This window comes from Equus quagga, chromosome 7, assembly GCF_021613505.1.
Source record: "Equus quagga isolate Etosha38 chromosome 7, UCLA_HA_Equagga_1.0, whole genome shotgun sequence".
Lineage (NCBI taxonomy): Eukaryota > Metazoa > Chordata > Mammalia > Perissodactyla > Equidae > Equus > Equus quagga.
Window position 1 is genome coordinate 47109839 of NC_060273.1, and position 21665 is coordinate 47131503.

The window sequence follows — 21665 nt, forward strand, 5'->3', positions numbered from 1 at the left end:
CCAACTCTGTTCAGCCCATAGAGCAGAGGCCCAACAGCCCTGCTTTGCATCGGTGCAGCCCGTCCTGCCTATAGAGACCTCTGTGTGAGGGTGCATGCATACACATGCACACAAGCACACCTGACCAGGAGACACTTGTGTAACACAACCACTTCTGGGAACACAAAGATTACAAAATCTGGAGCCCCAGGGCCCCTCAGAACTTCCTGTTCTTTCCTGGTCACAGGTTCTTGAAAACAGCCTGAGAACCCAGGCACCATGTTGGGCTCACAGAGATCAGGTCTTATTTATCTTGTATCTCCTGTCAGTGACTAGCACCTGGCCTAGCACATGTGAATGCTCAAGAAATCACCACTGATTTGAATGGATATCAGTTCCTCCCAAGGGTTCATCCGGTGCCCTTGGTGTGGCTCTGTGGGGCTAGGGTAATAGCTATGAGCCCCTCTACCTTCCAACCTGACCAGCGGAATTGAATCCCATGCTTCACTCCAGAGTGGACTTTTTATTTCAAGTTGACCACACGGTAAAGGTTGGGGCAAAGAGACCCAAGTCTGTCTGTCTCCTTGGCTGGGGCCCACTTGGATTTCCATACATGATTCACATAACCACAAGCCCCCACTGGCTAATGTCACAAGAGTTCTGAGTGTTGGCATATAAGGAGAGAGTAACATGGAAAAGTGTTGGGGTCTGTCTGTCTTTTAAGGGGGAAAAAGAAAGAGGATTTCCCTTCCCCAAGAACCCTGGGGGCAGCTGGTCTGGTCATATGACATTTACTGGCATTATTTCTGTTGTGACTCTGCACACTTGTGACTAGAAGGACCCTGGTTAAGAGCTGAAAGTGTATTTTGCTCTGGTTTAGGGTCTTGCCCTCTTCCAAGAGACCAGCAAGTCTGTGCCAAAGTCTGTGTGCTCCCAGTGGACCAGCAAGACTGCGCCAGTGTCTGTCCAGCCACCATGGGCCAGAGCCCCGGCCCTGGTGAGGACTTTGCCAGGGCCCAGGGACTCTGCTCTGTGGTTGCCAACTTCTTCTCTTCAGTGGAGAGGGAGGATGGGGCCTTCCCAAGAGGCCTGAAGGACTGCCCACTCCTGGCAGTAAGTCCAGGTAGTTGCTGGCCTCCAACCATCTGCTTCACCTGCTTCACCAGGCCCGGGACTTGGCTGGGAGGCCCTGGGGTCTGCTCAGCCCCTGGAGGTGCTCTTCCTGAGGCCTGAGTTGCTGGCTCATATAAAAAAGCCTTGGCAGAGGGCTGAGACAGAAGTCTGGCCTGGGTGAGTGATTTAACAGCTTGCCAGGAGTGCTCCAAAGGGGCCGCTGCTTTCCCAGGTGGCTGAAGGACAGAATCTGACAGACTGCCTCTCTCAACAGCTCGTGGTATCTGACCCAGACCTTTGCTGGCAGGCCACGAGCTAGACTCCAACACTGGCAACTTCTCATCAGCCTGTGGTGTGACCTCATGAGGAGAAGCTGCCCGTTCCTTCTGGCGAGGAGTCAGGTCTATGAGATCCATCACCAAAGCAGCTCTATTTTTTGACTGAGTATTCTGGTCCACGGGCCTCAGTGCTTTTTCTTTAGCTACCAGGGTCTGGACCACAGCTGACAGTATTGTGTCGGGAGGTGGGAGTCTCTGGGACAAAGAGCCATGGGATTTGTCTGGGAGCCTATCTGGAGTCTGGGGTTTGGGACTGCTGGTGACTAGCAGTCTGTCTGGTGGTGGAAGTCTCAGGCCACTAGGGACTGGGGTTTTCTCCACTGACTGGGGCCTTGGGCTGGCAGCACCTATGGATTTATCCAGCCTTGGTTCAGCTGTCCCCAGAGGTCTTTCCAGTGGTAGGGACCTGACTGAGGTTGAGGAGCTTGGGCCAGTCACTGGAGAGGGTTTGTCAGATAGCTGGGGTCTTGGTCCTGCCACTGCAGGTGGCCTGTCCAATGGCTTCTGGCTGGATACCAAGGATTGGGGTTTGGTCCCTGACCCAGCAAGGTCCCTGACCCTATCTATGGTCAGGGGCCTGGAGTCAGTTCTGTCAGGAAGTCTTTCAGGCAGCGGTGGCCTCTGACAAGTCCCTGCCAGAGCTTTTTTGGACAGCGACAGCATCTGGTTGGTGTCAGCAGGTGGCTTGTCCGACATCTTGGGCCCCTGAGCAGCCACTCCCGATGATTGATCTGCCAGGTGAGTACTTGGGCCTGGAGGCAGTGGTACTGGGGGAGGCACATACTCACGGATCTCCCCAGGCTCCAGAGGGTTGGGACCACAGGGGTCATGCTCAGTACAAGACAGACGCCCATCCAGTTTGGAGATAAACAGCATCCCTTCCCGATGTTGCTTGCAAAAGGAGCTGGGACACATCTCACAGAAGGAAGCTGCTTCCTTCCCACAAATGTCACACTGATGCCAAGGACACTCCCATTTCCCTGAAAACACAGATGTGAAACAAAAGCTTAGGAAAACAAGAGATACATGAGATGGGCCATGGCTCTAGAACCAAGTCAAAGGAATGATTTTAAACTGCTGCCTTCTGCAGCGACACATGCCACTTGCCCGGCACCTCCCCTACCCCAGGATCTCAGTTTCCCCTTCTAGAGGAGGCATAAAAATTACAGCCAAGTATCAAGTAGCAACTGAGTATCAACAAGATACATAGGCAGGAGTAATTCTTTATTTTGACCCTATTCCTAGCAAGGGAAAAAACCCCCAAAGCTCCCCTTAGATGCAATGTAAAGATATTACCTTCATGTTTCTGCAAACTCTATTTTATACTGCATTTAAATATTCAAATCTAAGGAGAAAATCTCAGCTATTCAAACTCCTGCTTATTTGGTTATTAGTAGGAACAGGGAGCAGATATACAAATGTGGAAAATTAAGTGGATTCATCTTTGCTCAATTTTAAGTCTTGAAACTAGCACCAACTTTACCTGTGTTGTCCACACAGAATCAGTGGAAAAGACACTAAGCTAACCTGTGCAGTTATCATTTCACATCTGAGTCTCTGCCATGGACAAGGTTTCCACCTCAGCTCCTTCTAAATAAACTATGCTAGACATTGCGCCTGGCTCACAGACAAAATCAGTTCTATTACAACCCCTGCCAGCTGCAGTCCTGAGTAACTGACTTTGAAATAATTCCCTGTTTTTACTTCTTGGCACCGACAGGTCAATGTTACGGGCTTACCCTCACACTGCCTGAGTTTCTATTATTTCATTGCCCTGGCAACTGAAGGAAAGCTAATTCAGGGACAAACTCCTCTCACTCCCACCTCAAAGTTCTTCTGTTGAAGCAATTCCTGGAGGCAGGCCACTAGTGATGTATAATCTGCTCACCCAGAATGGCTCCCTAGTGGTTTCTCACCTTTGTCAATTAAAACAGCACATCCAAATCCCTGAAGTCCTCCAACCCCACATCACCACCCAAAGGTTAGTGACTTCTCCAACCAAATTCCTGAGAATCATATCTGCCTAAGCAGCTTTCTCATGTGTTAACTAACACAGTTACATACCTCACTGACTAGAGAGACCAAGTTCCACTCTGTCTCAACCTTACTTTCTTTAGAAAGGGAACATGCTTTAGAGGTCTTGAAGTCAGAAAACCTGGCTTTTAATCCAGCTCCTCCATCTATACGCTCTAATGTGACAAGTCATCCCACCAAATTTGACTCTTACTTTCCTCATCTGCATCATAGAAAGGTCTCATCTTTATGGGTTGCTGGGAGGATAAAATAACATAACATAACAACATAAATGTAAATAAAGTGCTTGACACACAGCAAGCGAATTTCTGTGCCCTTCTCTATAACCTAGTGTCCTAATAAGCCTTTGTTGTCATTTATTTCCAGAATGAGAACATGGACCATACCCTCTCAACACTATGCAAAGGAAGACCAAAGAGGTCTGAGAATCTGAGAGAGAACAGGAGTACTCTAAATGGATCTTGGCACCAACCTGCTGGTCGCTTGGTTAGATTGAGACAGTCTGCATGGTAAACTTTTGGGCAGCCTGGCTTCTTACAGGAGACGAGCTGGCCAGCATCCCCACAGCTGAAACACTCATCTTCTCGCTCCTTTGTGATTTCACCCTGGGTTCTGCGCTTGCCCTGTTGCTTCTTCTTGAATCTCTTTGACTTTTCTTCTGTGGCAATGGGTTGATTCTAGAGGTCAGATATTTGAGCAGTCAGCATTCCGTTGACACATTTAGTTGTATGATCTTGACCAGGTCAACTATCCTCTTTGAGCCTCAATATCTCCTCTGGGAAAAGACAGAGCTCACAGACTATTCTACAGATAAGAGAAAATGCAGGAAAGGTACCTGGCACATCATAGGTACCCAATAAATGGTTGCATTAATTGTAACTTGTGTATCATTTACTCTTGCTACGTGAATGAAATAGAGAAATGTGCTTCTTTTTGTTGATACACAAGGCTGGCGTTAAAGGTCACCCTTTCTTAAGTTCTAGTTTTCTGTTTGATTTCAAAACTAAAGAAGACTTCTCTGGGCATGTGCATGCACATTTCTTACGTTATTCAACAAACCTTCACTGAGTACTTAGTATGAGTCACATGCTAGAAAGACACAGAACACTAATTCATGGTCCTTGCTCTCAATAAGCTATGAATCTTTATCTAAGTCAAATTAGCTTCATGTCCACCACTCCCCAAAGCAGACCCTTTTGCAGCCAGCAGGTCTTCTCTGTGCTCCCTGCAGCCCAGGTCACCAAACCCCATGGTTTTCATCACATTATCTATCTTGGTTAAATCAATCTGATTTATCCGTAGCCCACAGTGATCTCCACCCACTTCTAAACTTCTGCTCTTGAATGTCTCTCATTGATTCAAGTGTGAAATGCTATATAGACGTTAAGGATACGGAAACTGAGATCCCCAGTGCATGTAACACCATTAAACTCAGTTACCATTTTAATTTAGGAAGTAAGTCAACTGGACTTTGCATCATAAATGAAACTTCAATTTTCAATGTGTTGATACTTATGACAGAGAAATCTGAAATCATCCAGATGTTCATCTATTATGGTCCATTCATTATATAAAAAATTCAACAGTCACTAAAAATGATAATTAGCCAGCCCTGGTGGTCTAGTGGTAAAGATTCAGTGCCTTTACCGCCATGGTCAGGTTCAAATCCTGTTCAGGGAACCACACCACCCATTTGTCAGTTGTGATACTGTGGCAGCTTCCTGTTGGTGTGAGGTTGAAAGCTATGCCACCGGTGTTTTCAAGTACCAGCAGGGTCACCCACGTGACTCTGGAAAGGTGGAAAGGTTTCAACGGAGCTTCTAGACTAAGACAGACCAGGAAGAAGGAGCTAGCCACTCACTTCTGAAAAAATCATGAATAGCAGCGGAGCATTATCTGATATAGCACCAGAAGGTGAGGAAGACACACAAAGACACCGTGGGTTTTGCTCTGCTGTATGCAGAGGCACCAGGAATAGAATATACTTAACAGCACTAACAACAACAAAATGATGGTTAACAAGACACTGTAACAGCAAGGGAAATTTTTTATAATACCTAAGAAAAGCAAGATCCACACTTGTAAACAATTCTTAACAGTTATGGAATTATAATTCAGTTAAAGTGCACATAAAAAAGAAGTAAGACACAACAATGTTTATACTTTGCTACAATGGTAAGATGAGGGGTCCTACGTTTATAGGTCCTAAGCGTTATACTGCATTTAGAATCTTAAAATCAGTATCAGATTCTTTGATATCTTTAAAGAGCAAGAGAGAAAGATACAGATACTGAGAATGTAAGTAGCTTATTAGGAAATGTGAGATCAGCTGAGACCAGTAAAGATGTTGAAGTAACCTACTTGAAAAATTCCTATTTTACAGCTTTTTAAGCTAGAAATGTATCACAAATTAGAAGTTAGGTTGCTCAAAACACTTCAAGAATACCCAAAGATCCTCTCTTGTGTAACCACATTGATCATCAGAATGCTTAGTAAATTCTGAGTATTCCTACTATCAACTATTCAGTGTCATTATTTCAGAGACATCTTCTTTAAATAAAGGCTCAGCCCTGCCACTGGTTAGGGAAGGAGGATCATACCATTACTCCCAATGCAAATGTTTGGAAGTTACCTTTGGCCTTACACCCAAAAAGCCACTGCAGTTTGGGGCTCCACATTTACAAACAGTCTTTCCATTCCCAAGACATTCTAGGTTGTAGTTGAAGGTAAGTTCAGTGCCTGCATGAGAGACCGTGAAAATATTAATATCTATGGTTTTAATTACATTATTTCGATATTAATCACAAAGGATACCGACTTCCAAGAGAACAGACTAATTTTAAGATAAAAAAGGACTTATTAACTCTAATCCCACAATATTAATAAAATATTAATTCTAATCCTGTAACATTGTTAATCAGCTAACACAACTTAGTAACAGAAAAATTTATGGCTTAACAAGTAATATTTAAAATAATTTTTACTATAGAGGTGTTAATTATCCCAAGTTGTTTTTTATTTGTTTTCTAACCATTCCGATTCAAAATATATAAATCCATTACCAAAAAGAGACAAACAAGACTTACTGTACAATGATGAGCCAGGCACAGGGAATGCAAATCTGAAGGTGTCATTCTGTGCCAAGGTGAGCACAGCTCACCAGGCAGCACTCAAGGACAGACATCTCAACAGAGTAACACTAGAGGACTCCAGTTCACAGATGTGAGCCCTGGTTTTACAACCCCAGTTACACTGTCTAGCTGGGCGATCTGAGCTGTGAGTCCGCTCGTTAAATGAAGAAACAACAATCTCACAAGCTTATTGAGATAATATGACATAGTGCACATAGCAGTAATTTGTAAAAAGAGATGTACAGATTTAAGGTACAAAATGTCCCCATTCTGTCAAAAGTACACTTCATCAAAACTGAGAGCAAATAAAAGACATTCAAAAGCAAAACATGTTAGGGAAGGGCTAACAAATACTGAGCCAGTTACAAAGCAGCTGGCTTATATTTAGGGGTTCCAATGGTATGAAAACTGGAATCACTCATGGTCTGGGGGAGCAGCTTGCACGAACTAAGCCTGACCAAGCAGGGTTACGGCTCCCCTCTCACACTCACTGTGAACTTACTGGACTGAATGATGGGTAAATCTACACATACCACTGTTTTCTTACTAAACAATTTATGAATATTGAACTGAATTTTCATAAATTTAATGTATTCATAATGCAACTCAACCACATATCTACACAAGATAGCAGGATACTGGGCATAATTCTTAGCTCTCCATTCTTAGCTCCAGACTCTTTAAATGATTCTTACCTGCTTTAATGTCACTCAGGGCAAAAAGACCAACACGAGTATCTCCATTGACAGACCACTTCTGTGTTTCACAGTTGGGTTGGCAGCAATGATTCATGAACCGAGCGTAGTTTCCTTTTGGACCAGCATCAATGATCCGGTCCTAGAATTTGTAGAGATGCTGATCATGAGACACTTCCTGAGTATTCCCTGTAACAAGCTACAGTTCCTATTTGTAAAGTTTGAATCTCCCAGAAGTAGTTCTCAAAGTATAGGCCCTGGATCAACACTAGCATCACCATCTGGGAACTTCTTAGAAATGCAAATTCTTGGGTTACACTAAAGCAGAAACTATGTGGAGGGGCCCAGCAAAACAAGCCTGCTGGGTGATTCTGATGTGTGCTGAAGTTGGATCACTGCTCTAGAAGTAGCAGCACGTCCCATCCTCTGAGTTAAGTAGTCCTGAACTCTGGCTACACATTAGAAATCACCCAAGGAGAATTTGACACTGATGCCGAGATCCCCCTCCCAAACAGACATCAGAACATCTGGAGGTAAAGATCTCACAAAGCGTAAGGATGTAACTGGATAAATGTTCACAAAGTTTCACACAAGGAAAGGGCTCTGTTGCAAAGGCTAGTGGAAGGAAGACAAAAAAAAAAAAAAACCTAGCAGAACCTAATACTCAGGTACAAAGAACAATTCACAGAAAAGATACACATTAGGAGGCTGGAATTAGGAATAAGCTCCAAATATAGTTCTAGGTATCAGTGAAATGAAACTCATCAGAAAATTCCTCTAATTGGAAAGCTGATTTGGGTTCATAAGGTAAGTTCTATAGTCAATTTACATGACCTTCTCAATGAACTAATATTATTTAACTAATTAGTTTCTCAATTTATAAACTAAAAGGGTAAAAGAACAATTATGTACTTTTCTAGCTTCAAGTTTTAATCCTATAGGAAAAATAGCATAAAACATAATCCCCAACTTACACTGGATAGTTCAAAAAGAAAGCAAAAAGCAGCTCTATTGCCTTTTGGCACTGATGTATAGCCAGAAATGAGCAAACTTACCTACTTCAGAACACTGATCAAGCAATCCCAATGAAAATGGGGGGTAAGATACTTTTTTGAGCAGCATATGACATGCCTACAAACACTAAATGCTGGGAAAACACTAATTTCACAATCGTACAACAACGGAAATTACATTCTCCATTACTTACTTTGTCTAGGGTGAGCATATAGAAATTAGTGATATCATGTTCTTGGGCGTAACGGATTCGAGCTCTGCACTCTTCTTCATCTATTAGCTCACCCACATACTCATTCACAAATTCACCCTAGAACAAGAAATAGCTCTTACCTTGAGGGCAAAAAGCACAACTGTGTTCACAGGTACATCTTACTTTTTCTAAATTAATGAAAATAATAACAGATTCTCCAAAGTTTGTGTGCATGTAACTAGTCATTTCAACAAAGCTTTACTTAAGAAACACAATATAAATATGATGCTTCAACTATTTGACAATGAGAACAACATCCCTGCTTCTATTACAGACAACAAGATAAAGACTGGACACTAAAGATCAATCAAAATGGAAGTAAGTAAACTAAGGCTCCATTATAACGGTGAAAGTGATAAAAGAATCCCTTACCTGCCCAAGAACCTAGAAGTTAGCTTCCCTAAACTATGTTCTTTTTCCTTGGAACATGCCCTGCCTACTGTCCTTCCACATTTCACACTACTGGCCTCCTGATTCACTACACTACAGTCATACTGGCTGTCACTCATGCTGTTGCCTCTACCTACAATGATTTAACACTCGACTGGCCTAGGCCAACTACTTATGTCTCAAGTCTCAACTTAAAATATTCTCAGAGAGAAGCTAATTTTAGGCCCTCTGCTACACACCTCTAGAACCCTTTGTGCTTCCACACTGTGATTACTTATTCATTGTCTATCCTCATCTAGAATGTAAACTCTATGAAAGCATGGACCACGTCTCTTACTGATCACTGCATTCACAGCACAATGCCTGAAACATATATACAGCTAGATAATAGCTACTTAGCAAATGACTAAACAGAACAATCCATATTCACTTCCTTTCCTAGAAACAAACTTCAATAAAATTCTTCAGGAGCTATGACCAGAGTAAGGTTTGTTTTTATTAAATTGTCAAAAAAGATCCATTCTAACAAAGATTGTACAATACTATCTATTTATTAGAAACTTGCAGGCCCTTCCAAGTTTGAAGTTTAAGATACACTGCATTTTCATTGGAGAAGGCCTAATTTTCTTCTCCTTAGTGTTGCCTGAACCCAAGCCTATTCCCTAAGTAAAAATAGATTTTATATGTTACCAGTAGGTGATTAACACCTCTGTATCATGCATTCACCACCCTCTCTCTCTTAACTATAGGTTCCAGGATTTTCACAGAACAGCAAATAAGGAAGGCCATGGTATCTCTATGAATTTATCTCATTTTTTCATTCTTATACACAGTGAACATGATCAATACTAAGGAATTTAGACATAAGGGACACTATCTATTCTCAAGCCTCTAAACTCTGGAAAGATATGGCAAGACAAAAATAAAGTTAATCCTTACACTATGTGATTTTCCTCTATGGCCAATTTTCTCATATTCCATCAAGAGGGATTACTCACATTAAGAAATTGCAAAGAAAAAAGTATTTGGAAATTAAGCAAAGTTTTCTTCACCTTCTTAATATCTGTTTTAGTCCGGAGACCCCATCCCCTCTGCAATGTGCGAAAAATTTCAACCTCTGGATACTGGCGCTTAGTGAAGCACTGGTTTTGGCAGCGGCCTCCGGCAGGACATACTGTGGGGTGGCACTCATAGAGCAGCATGCGGTTGATGCACTCCGAGTCTATCCCACAAGGATTCTCATCAGTAGCTTTACAGTTGCAACGGGGAATTTCAGACAAGTCTGCAGTGAAGATCTGTACCCTGCCTATAGGACGGTTCACCTGGAAAAGAAACACATACTATAGTGTATCAAGTCAGTCAACATAAGACAATTCAGGACTTATATAAAAGGCAGATTTCTTTTCATTAAAGTTGCATGCCACATTTACATGATTTTGAACTATTCAGATTTGGCACTATTATTCACAATAGTTAAAATGCAAAAGCAACCCAAGTGTCCAGCAACAGCTGAATGGATAAGCAAAATGTGGTAAAAACAATGGAATATTATCAGCTTAAAAACGAAGGAAATTCTGACACATGCTACAACATGAATGAAGCTGGAGGACATTATTTTACATGAAATAAGTCAGTCATACAAATACTGTTATGATTCCACGTATATAAGGTACTTAGAGTAGTGAAAATAGACAGAAAGTAGAATTGTGACTGCCCAGGGCTGAGGGGAAAATAAAGAGTTACTGTTGAATGGGCACAGAGTTTCAGTTTTACAAGATGAAAAGAGTTCTAGAGAAGAATGGTGGTGATGGTTGCAAATGTTAAGAATGCATCACTGAACTGTATGCTTAAATATGGTTAAGACGGTAAATTTTGTTACCTCTTTCACAATAAAAAAATTGGAAGAAATAAAGATTTAGGCAGTTTGACATAAAAATAAAGCCTCACTTGATATACAAAATATGAAATCCATTAATTTTTCTTAAAAATCATAATTTGACAGCCGGGGCCAGGTGAATTGTAAACTGGCTTTCTGCTATTATGACATGTCAATTTAGCTCCCACAGTAAAAAAGACCACTTAAATGGTAAACAGTTGGTGTGAAAGCATCCTTGGGTAACTGAGATTCCTATATGCGAAGATGTATTTTTATTTATTTATTTATTTTAGGGTGAGGAAGACTGGCCCTGAGCTAACATTTGTTGCCAATCTTCCTCTTTTTGCTTGAGGAAGATTGTCTGAGCTAACACCTGTGACAATCTTCCTCTATTCTGTATGTGGGACGCCAACAAAACATGGCTTGATGAGTAGTGCATAGGTCGGCGCCCAAGATCTGAATCCACAAACCCCGGGCCACCAAAGCAAAGAGCGTGAATTTAACCACTACGCCACTGGGCTCGCCCCGATGAAGATGTATTTTAATATTTATTATCATAATTTAAAATCTTCTTAATAGACTACAGCAATATCACTATTTATTTAGTAGTGATGTTAGTACTTTACAGTGAAAATCGGGCGCAATGAAACCTAAGGTCAAACTGCTGCTGTGATACTGAGTTTCTACACATACTATAAAACAATGCTGAGAAAAAATATCCACTGCACAATAAAAATAGATTTGTGTACTATGAGAATAAGTCTCCAGTCTCCCCTACTGGATATTATTTCACTGGGAACAGTCAAACTGCAAGTCTTCAAAAATCTATCCCATACATAGAATTTGACTTCAGAAATTGCTTGATTTTGATAAATTACTTTACTTGCAAGACTGTTGTGTGAATAAGAAATATATGTAAAGGGGGGGCCGGCCCCACGGGCTAGTGGTTAAGTAAAGTACACTCTGCTTTGGTGGCCAGGGTTCAGTTTCCAGGCACAGACCTACACTACTTGTTGGTGCCCATGCTGTAGTGCGGCCCTCATACAAAATAGAAGAAGACTGGCCCAGATGTTAGCTCTGGGTCAATCTTCTTCAAAGAAAAAGAGGAAGATTGGCAACAGCTGTTAGCTGTGAGAGAATCTTCCACAGTAAAAAAAAAAGAAGAAAGAAATATATGCAAAGGGTCCACTACAGAGCCTAGTAGCCTCTTAAACATGGGCGCCATTATAATCAAATTATCTTTCTTTTAATGTCCCTTATAATTTTTTCTGTGACATCAAATATTCTAGATTTCTAACACTTTATTATTTGGCTCCTATTCTTTAACAATACTATAAAATCTACAATCTGCTTATAGAAATATATTGTCCTCAAACCAGTTCTCTGCTAACAACTTAAAGAACATTAAGTCTCACTGCCATGTCTCTCCTCAGATTCTTCAAAATACTAGTAAAAACTATAAACTTGTTAATGGAGGAATACTCCCACTACATTCAACTGGAATCCGTAAACCTACCAAGTAAGGCAAGTTCTAAGAGGATAGAAGACAAGGGATAAGCTCAGTCACCTGAGACTACAGGTCCTACATAGGGCATTTGAACATTCACCCCTGATTCGAGATGAGTATCTTTACCCGACACTCCGTGACATAAGTTTCATCCTATTCCTTTTCTCTAAACTATGGTTCAATCATTCGTAAGACATCTGATCTAACCTGTTATTAAACCCAAATAAGTTTCTTACCAAACATGATAGAAAGCAAAAAAAGAAACATTAAGTGGAAACAACATAGATATGTAATTGGAGGTAAACAATAAGTCTGGACAGGGACTAACAAACTTTTCTGTAAAGGGACAGACAGAAAAAGAATAGGTTTTGCTTGCCCTAAGATCTCTGGTGCATGTAACTCAACTCTGCCATTGTTACACAAAAGCAGTGATAGATGATAATTACAAACAAATGAACAAGCATGCTGTGTACCAATAAAATTTTATTTATTGGACACTGACATTTGAATTTCATATAATCTTCAACATGTCAGGAAATATGTTTCCCTGGAAATATGTTGGCTTTAAAAAAAAAAAAAAGTGAAGGAAAGAAGCTGGTCTTCAAATTGTGCTTAGATCTCACAGGAGGTTGCTCTCTCAATAGCCAGGCTCAACATGGTTGATGAGCTACTCTGAAATGCCTACCTTGCTGTTATCTGACATGTATGGCTGGACCAGATTACTTCCCCTTTTTTGAGGCCTAACTACACTTTCAGTGTTATGTCTCCACGTACACTAACTCCATTTAATTCTCAGCATATCATCAGGGTCCATTTAGACCCAATTTTAGGTTTTGAGTTACCTTTTTTCAGCAGTTTTAGCTATTTTTAAGGATGAAATTCTACAACTTTTATTCTTTCTTGGAAGTCTTACAAAGATCAAAAAGAAAACTTCCTTATTCTCAAAAAAAAAAAAAAAAAGTAGAAAGAAAACATTCTGTCTTACAACTACCATGTAGGTCCATTAGACCCTTTTATAAATCTAAGCTATGTTATGGAATTTTAGTGTTCTTACTTTTCCTCTGTATCTTGTAATATTTTACTGTTTCATGATTACTCATTGTTACTCAACTATGCAAAAAAGACTAAAATCATAAGAAAACTGATGTAATCACAAAGGCATGGTGCAACAGTAAAATAAACAGTCACAGTATAGTTTTACTCAATGACTACACAATGTATTTTTTTATAAACTTTTTTTTTTGAAAGATTTTATTTTTTTCCTTTTTCTTCCCAAAGCCCCCCGGTACATAGTTGTATATTCTTTGTTGTGGGTCCTTCTAGTTGTGGCATGTGGGACACTGCCTCAGCGTGGTTTGATGAGCAGTGCCATGTCCACGCCCAGGATTCAAACCAATGAAACACTGGGCTGCCGCAGCTGAGGGCACGAACTTAACCACTTGGCCACGGAGCCAGCCCCTACACAATGTATTTTTAATGACACACACAAAAATACCTATATGGTATTCTTATCCAAGAATGACATCATCACAAAAAGAACCTTGGCAATCGCATTTTCTCAACAGAGCTAACGGTATTCTTTCATGTTTTCTGATGTTTGAGCACTAAAACTAACTTGATAGGAAGATTTTAAAAAGACGTTTTAGTAAATCCAAAAATTTCTAATAAATTTGTTCTCCACTATTCCTTTATTTTTACTTCTATAAATTGTTCATAAAAGGACTTAAAAAAATAAAAAATACAAAGGGTTGATTGGACCCAGATGATAAATGGTAATGACTCTTTTACCAGGTATGCAAAGGGTTAGGTACCCCCAACATGAATTCTCCTAACCTTGGGCAACCTAGTCATATTGGTCACCTAAAACATCTTTACTATCAGCCATACCCAAGATGATTTACCATGTGTATTAGTCACAGTATCTGAGGGCCATTTATCTGTTTTTTTTTTTTTTTTTAAAAAGATTGGCACCTGAGTTAACAACTATTGCCAATCTTTTTTTTTTCCTGATTTTTCTCCCCCAAATCCCCCCAGTACATAGCTGCATATTTTGTTTTAATTGTGGGTCCTTCTAGTTGTGGCATGTGGGATGCTGCCTCAGCATGGCCTGATGAGCGGTGCCATGTCCATGCCCAGGATCCAAACCAGTGAAAACGTGGGCCACCACAGCAGAGCACGCGAACTTAACCACTTGGCTTCGGAGCAGCCCCCTATCACTTTTTATCATGGCTCTTTGGTCCCTTTCAAATCACAAGATGCTGACTGTGAACAGAATCTAATCAAATTCACCTGTATGAAGATTTGCCAAGGCAACAGAAAAAAGACTAGCTCACACCTCTAACTAAAAGTAACTGTCTGTGCTTTCAATTCTCATGAACAGAATGGAAGAGGGTAAGCTACACAGGGTCTCCTGCAGATGGAGTCTCCTGAGGTCTTTTCTTACCTTTATATGTTTATAAGGTGGGGGCTTCTTGTCATTCTTCCTGTCTTCCTGCAGCTGTCTTAGCTCTTTTTGGGCCTTTAACTCCTCAAACCTTGCAGCAGCTTCCTGAAGAGCTAAGAAAACACACAGCACAGTCTCTTAATCTCTGGGTGGAGTTGTTTAGTTGACTTTTTTTGTTTTATAAAAGTTGGAGAAAATCCATGTTTTACACAAAAAAACACTACCTAGAAAACTAAGATGTATATATGATTTCTATTTTCAAGTAAGTTATAGCCCCAGGATGTTCAGATATAGCATTAAGACAAAATATAATCCAGCACAAAATGGCACAATACTACCAGCTTCAGATGAAAATTTAAAACAAAAACAAGCCAGTTAAATGATTTGAGGAAGCCTACATACAATATCTCCTAACAATTAGACTGCAGTCACTGCCTTTAAGCCTAATTCTTTCCTCAGTCCTGAATATCCTGCTTCCAGAAACATTCTGCTTGCTAGATGCCCCAGGTAATAACACCATGTTCCTCGGAAGAATTCAAAGCTGAAGTTTTCCTCTTCTTCTAGTCTATCCTCTAGAGCAGCTGTCCCACTCCTCACCTAAGACTGATTCTGGAAATGTCAACTATCAGCTCTAATGATACAAAGACAGATCTTCATAGTTAATCTGCATTCAAGTCCTGTACTTTTTCATATGCTTAAAAGATTGTAATATCGGAAAAGTCTAATAAAGTCTTAAGATTCTCAATCTTCTCCACTTAAAACAATATTTTAACTTATTATTTTTGGCCCAGGTTAAAAACTCTGAAAAGAATTCCAGCAATTCCCTCTTTTCTCTCTGTGGCTTTCCCCATGCACTGTCAATTCTTTTAAAAATAAATTCCCCCCTGATTCATCTCTTTTTCTCACTTTGCCCATTGCCATCTAGCATTTTCCTGCCTGGAGTCCTCTAAATTGTTCTAACATCCCTTCTTCCTTCCTTTTTATTCAGTTTGTCCTGCCTAGTCTACCTACTTAATGTCTATCCAGTGCCCATCATCCTCCCCTCCATGGACACTTCCCTGTGACAGTCTTGTCATCTCTACCCAGAACTCCTGAAACAGCCATCTCACTGACATTCCTGCTTGTAGCCTCTCACCTTCTATGGTCTTGACATCCTACTTGGATTGAGCTTTCTAAATCTCTTGCTAGACCATGTAACTTACCTTTTTTCAGGCAAACAGCCCAGTGCTACTATCCCCAAACCTGTGCTTAAACTATACCAAATAAATACTTGGATGTCACCAACTCAACCTGTTAGATTCAACATGTTCTTTCACATGTGCTGTCTTCTTGTTACACTTTAAGTTGTTAACTTCTTCACAGTCAGTATAGGGGTTAAGAATTTGGATTCTGGACCCCAAATACTACAGTTTGAAACCATCTATCACTTACTGGGATTTAGACATGTAATTTTTATGTGCCTCAGTTTCCTCATCTGTAAGCTAAGGATAATGACATCTAGCTTATAGGGCAGCCACAAGGACTTAAAGAAGATAACAAACTTGGAACGGGACCTGGCAAACAAGAAACAGTAACTAATATTATTATGGTTCATCTTTCAAAGTCTATCTTAGGAAAGAAGCCATCTGAGACTTCCAAGCTTTGATCCCCAGATTAGTTATGCTTCATCATGGTCTGTTCCCACAGCATACCATGCACACTTCTGCCATAACACTCAATGAATCGCATTTTGACTGCTGGTATCTGCATCCAGTTCCCCCATAAAATTATGTGTTCCTTGAAGGCAGAGGCACCCAGCAAACCCAGGGTCAAGACATAGAAAGAAGAGAACCCTAGAGCTTCAAAAGACTCAGACTTGCAGTGTTGCCTACACTCCACCTTCTCCCTGAGCCTTGGTGGTGAACAACTCTGTATAGGCAAAGATGTTGGTCACTTGGTCCCCAACCATCTGACACTAAAGGACTCAAGACTCAAGCTCCTGTAGTATTAGTGTTGACAGCCCACATCTACATAGTCACCACGTGGCCAACAAATAAGTCAAGACCCATTGGAATAACATGAGGCAAACAGAATCTCTGTTAAACTAGTTCTCTATGGACATCACCCTCATTCGCCATCAAGCAAGTTGTACCTGCTCAGAATCCTTCTTCACCTCATCATTCAGATAAAATCTTATACTTCAATGTCCAAATATATTCAAGTAACAAGAGATACCTGTATTGCGTTTGCAAGGACAGCTAAATGAAGAAAGTAATTAGCACTGATGGGAAACCAAGTATGTGGCCTGCAGGTTGACTTTTTTATTATTTCAGTCAATTCTCAGAGCATTCTACTCATTATATAGTAAGACAAAACTGAGGCTCATAGTTGACTCAATCCATCCTGGTCCCAAAAGTCCCCAATCCTTCTCTCTGCTGGGCTAGATGACAAAAATCTCTTTTGATTCAGAACACTAATGCTTTCAATTTACTATCTTATTTTCCTCTATAATTTTCGGTGAATTTCATTTCTTCCCAACAAACTAAAAAAATCTCCTTGGAACAAATGCGGTTCTGCTAGGGATTCTGGCCCTTGCCTAGTAAACCAGTGTTTATTCCACAAAATAGTTCCAAAGTTCCACTACTTGATGAGATGCTAAGAAAACAGAACAGATACGACAAAAAACCTCCCTCAAAGAAATTCCAGTTAAGTAAAGGTTAGGCCCAAAAATAATGAGTTATGTGGGTTAACGTCCCTAGAAAGTCCTATACCTGCAGCTACATACTGTCCCCGGAAGGCAGAACACAGCTGCCAATGGAGTGTATGCAAATTCTAACAGAGTAGATTCTTGGCCAACAGAGGTCTGTGTTGGTCTGAGAAACAAAAAGGATAAAGTTACCTTTTTTATACGTCCCATCCACTCCTTTGCCCATCTTATCCTTGCTGCTCACATCGCCCTCCATGTAGGGAAAGACTCGGGCCTGGTGAGTCCACAGATAGTCATTAGACCCAAAGAAGAGCACAGGGAACTCCCCTACATCATGTCTCATCTTATCGATGTTGGATGGTACAGCTCGAGGATGGCAGATCTCAGCTGGCCACCACCTGGGGAAGGTAAAAACAATTAAATAAACCTCTAGAAGGCTGCAAGACTCTAGGAAAGAAAGCGAGTTGTAGGACAGGAATAAGGAAGAGCAAAGTCTGTTTATCCCATTAAAGTCTGAACTGAGGCATTCTTACAATCTAAGTAGAGAACAAGTAGTGTGTGCTGAAAGCCTGAAAACACCTACACTCGTGCACACACTAACCTACACACATACACTCCCTTAGACTCAGTTATTCTACTCCAAGGAATCTATGAGAGAAAATAATTAGACAGGACAAAGCTTTATGACTATCATGTTTATTCAAGCATTATCTATAGGAATGAAAACCTGGAAATAATCTAAAGACTTAACATTAAGGGAATGACAGAAGTAACTATGGTACACTATACAATGTAATACAATTTGGGCTTTAAAAAGAAAAGTTTTCAATAATTATTTGGGGCACAGAAAAACGAAACCAAAAAAAAAAAAAAAAAACACCCCGGTAAATTAATACATCACTTTAGGAAGAAAACTTGGCATTAGCTATTAAAGCTAGAAACCCCTACTGTGCTACTCTATCCTGAGAATGACCTAGAGAAGCTCCTGTGCATGTACACCAAGAAACACTGACAAAATGTTCATAGCGCATACAGGAGAACTGATAAATAAACTACACTACCTTATGTGACTATAAAAAGGCGCACTGTAGAACAGCAAAGCATGAATGTGCTGGAGCACTGCACTAACAACAAATCTTAGGAGCATAAGAGTGAATGAACAAAAGCAAGTCGCAGAAAAACTAACAATTCCTTCATATAAATGTGCAGAACAATACATTATACGTGTGGTAAACCTACACAGCAAGACAAAGGAATAAAAGACACAAAATGCAGTAGGGAGGTTACCTCTGGAGGTGGGGAGAGAATGGATTCATACAGGGGTACGGAGTGAGCCACTGGTCTGTTTGAACAGAGCAGTAATGTGCCATTTCTTTAACTGGGAGGTACGTACACAGGCGTTCTTTGCGTTATTCTTTAAACTCATGCATGTTAACATTCTTTTGTACACTCCATGTTCAATAAAAATAATTTATAAAGGCACAAAACTGTGTATAAACTCTAAGGCCAATTATTTTGAGGGTGCATGTACTGGTGTATCTGCAAGTAAATATGCCAAACTGTTAGAACATATATTCCTTATTTGTGATATGGGTTTGTTTTCATTAATGAATTTTCTAAACACAATATGCATTATTCCAATAACTGCAAAACAGAAAGTGAGTTTTTCTTCTTTTATAATAGGAAGTTAATGGAGGGGGGTGGATCTTGCTTAATCAGTGATTAAAAAAAAAAAAAAAAAAAAAAGCTAAGCACTGTGATCCCAAGAAAGAAGATGGTAAAAGAAATTTGTGCTAGTCTCCATGTTCACTCACCTGTATCGTCCCACTTTCACCCAGACAATTTCCCTGTAGTGTGGCTTTTTGCCTGCCTTACAGTCATTGCAGTACCAGTTTCCTTCAGGGATGTCAATGTTCAGGCATTCCCGATGAAAAGCAGCAGGGCAAGAATCACAGCACAGAAGGCTGCCTCCTGTGGGAATGAAAAGTTCTGGCACTCAGAATCACAAGGCTACACATAAGGACCCAGCTGCAGCAACTTTACTCAGTTCCTAACCAGTTCTTTAGCTCCCAGTCAAGGGCTTAGTAATTTAACAAGTTATTCAGAAAGACTCTTCTACAGGAGTATGCCCTCTCTAACATTCCTGAACCACATCCGGGGAGGTTTGTTAGATTCACAGCAAATAAACATGGAATCTTATTGGCAAAATTAGATTAGGGCAATCATATCAGAAGTGAACCTCTAAAAGTCATAAATGTGTATACACACATATATCCATTTCTTCTTCTTCACGAAAAGAGAACACACTAAAGAATATCAATGATACACAAGTACAAGTTTCAACCGATGTCAGATAAGAGCTAGATCATATGACCTTGGGGTATTCACTTTCCTGCTGAGCTGTCATTTCCTCAGTGGTAAGGTGTTTAATATAACAAACAATAAATAATCACATCTGTTTGAGGACTAAACAAGCGAATAAATTGCCTAGTAGTATCTGACATATAAGTAGTCTGCATAAGGTCACTTCCTTCCATTTTTAGATTACTAAGTTTTAAATCTTTTTTGTTTGGCACTCTTGTGACACCCATGGGTCCCTTTCAAAATGACACTATAAATGCATAAAATAAACACATAAAATTACAAAGACACTGATTATATTAAAATGTTATGATCAAAATATTAGGAGAAGAGACGCTTCTTTGTAATGCATAAATAAGATCTAACAGTGGTAATGACTGTAAAGGATATTTCAAAGAATCTCTAACTGTAGTATCTGTGATTTTCATTGGTGACAAAAATCACAGGTATTAATGTGGTTTGTTGCCTAAACTTCAGTTACATGTAAGTGGCCCCCCCATCCAAGTTTTCAGACACCAGGTTAATTACACATTAGTGATGATGAAAAGGCATATATCTACATTCACCATGGACACCCTGTACCTCTTCAAATCTCCTAAAGTCTTATGGAAAACTTAATTTTGTGACATATCCTTATACAATTTCTACTCGTGCTGACCTTTTTCTTTTCTCAGTGACCTACAGCAGCCCTTGAAACAAGCTTTGGGGTGTCTGTTCCTTTTAGTGGGGCCAGGAATTTGTGCTTGAGACTGGCCTTCTGCTCCAACTAGAGCTGTCATTTTATTGGTGTTATATACCCGAGCTGATTCAGAAGGAGACTTCATTTGGGAAAAAAGTCTGCTGTTACAAAACAAGTTTGAAGAACTCGTTTACTCAATATCTACAGCCTGTCCTCTATGGTCTGAAACTCATATTTAGCTATTCTTTTGCATTTTATGGACAAGTCAAATAACCTTAGCATGGGACATGAAGAGTGATAGTAGAGTCATGTTAAGTTTAATGCCCTAATAATCGAATACCTTCTGCAACATTCCTAGTATGCTTACTTGTCTGCTGAGTCACAATTTGATTGGTTTGGAACAGTTTGCCAACTACACGGTCTTGGTAGAAAACTCTTCCTTTTACTAAGCTGGCACTCATGACACTACTAGAAATATTGCACGTATGATGAGGCATTAGAATTAGGCCTTCAAAGAAGGATATGACATGAAAAGAAATCTGAACAGAATACCCAGTATAGAAAGGCCAAGGGTCAGAGCTGAGGGGAATGGCAAGCACATCAGTTTTGCAGGGAAGGATATAATGGGGGTACTAGCTGAGGAAAGAAATCAACAAGATTAGTCTAGATAGAGATGGCTGGGAGGTAGGCAGGAGGGTGTCTCTGGTGGCAGTGGAGGAAATGCATAGGAGAAAGAAGGGAAACAGAAGAGGGAAATTCACATGAACCACCAAAAGATGAAAAGGGGACATTTGGTGGAAGAGGGTAAGAAAATAAATTTTAAACATATTGCTGAATCCTAGAAGTGATTTAATTTAGCACTTTACCATATTATTATCCTAATACTCTGGATTATTACCTTCAGTCTCTTCCTATACATGGACAAAAAAATTCTAAGACTCTATTCTTTCCTTGTCCTCTAACAGGAGGATAATCTTAGGTAGTGGGATCAGCAGTTCTCAGGATTTTTGGTCTCAGGACAACTTCAAACTCTTGAAAAATAAAGGAGATTCGCAAAAACCTTTTGTTTATATGGGCTAAAAATATTGATATTTACCAAATAGAAATCAAAACTAAGTAATTTTTGAATACTTTCCAAAATAAGAAAAAATTTTAAAACCTCAGTG

The 21665-nt window shown here is 40.2% G+C and overlaps 1 protein-coding gene across 6 annotated transcripts in view; it reads right to left on the reverse strand.

Annotated features, from left to right (window-relative positions):
* Nucleotides 1–482: 482 nt before the first annotated feature.
* NSD1 (nuclear receptor binding SET domain protein 1) overlaps nucleotides 483–21665 on the reverse strand; it is a 164196-nt gene continuing 143013 nt past the window's right edge. For all 6 annotated transcript variants that reach the window (XM_046667133.1, XM_046667136.1, XM_046667132.1 and 3 more), the window contains 9 exons: nucleotides 19274–19430; nucleotides 17652–17857; nucleotides 14774–14886; nucleotides 10000–10269; nucleotides 8498–8614; nucleotides 7291–7432; nucleotides 6097–6203; nucleotides 3937–4141; nucleotides 483–2410 (listed from right to left, as the gene is read on the reverse strand). In XM_046667133.1, the coding sequence (XP_046523089.1) occupies nucleotides 780–2410; nucleotides 3937–4141; nucleotides 6097–6203; nucleotides 7291–7432; nucleotides 8498–8614; nucleotides 10000–10269; nucleotides 14774–14886; nucleotides 17652–17857; nucleotides 19274–19430 (2948 nt within the window). In that variant the 3' untranslated portion in view covers nucleotides 483–779. The remainder of the gene's footprint in view (nucleotides 2411–3936; nucleotides 4142–6096; nucleotides 6204–7290; nucleotides 7433–8497; nucleotides 8615–9999; nucleotides 10270–14773; nucleotides 14887–17651; nucleotides 17858–19273; nucleotides 19431–21665) is intronic.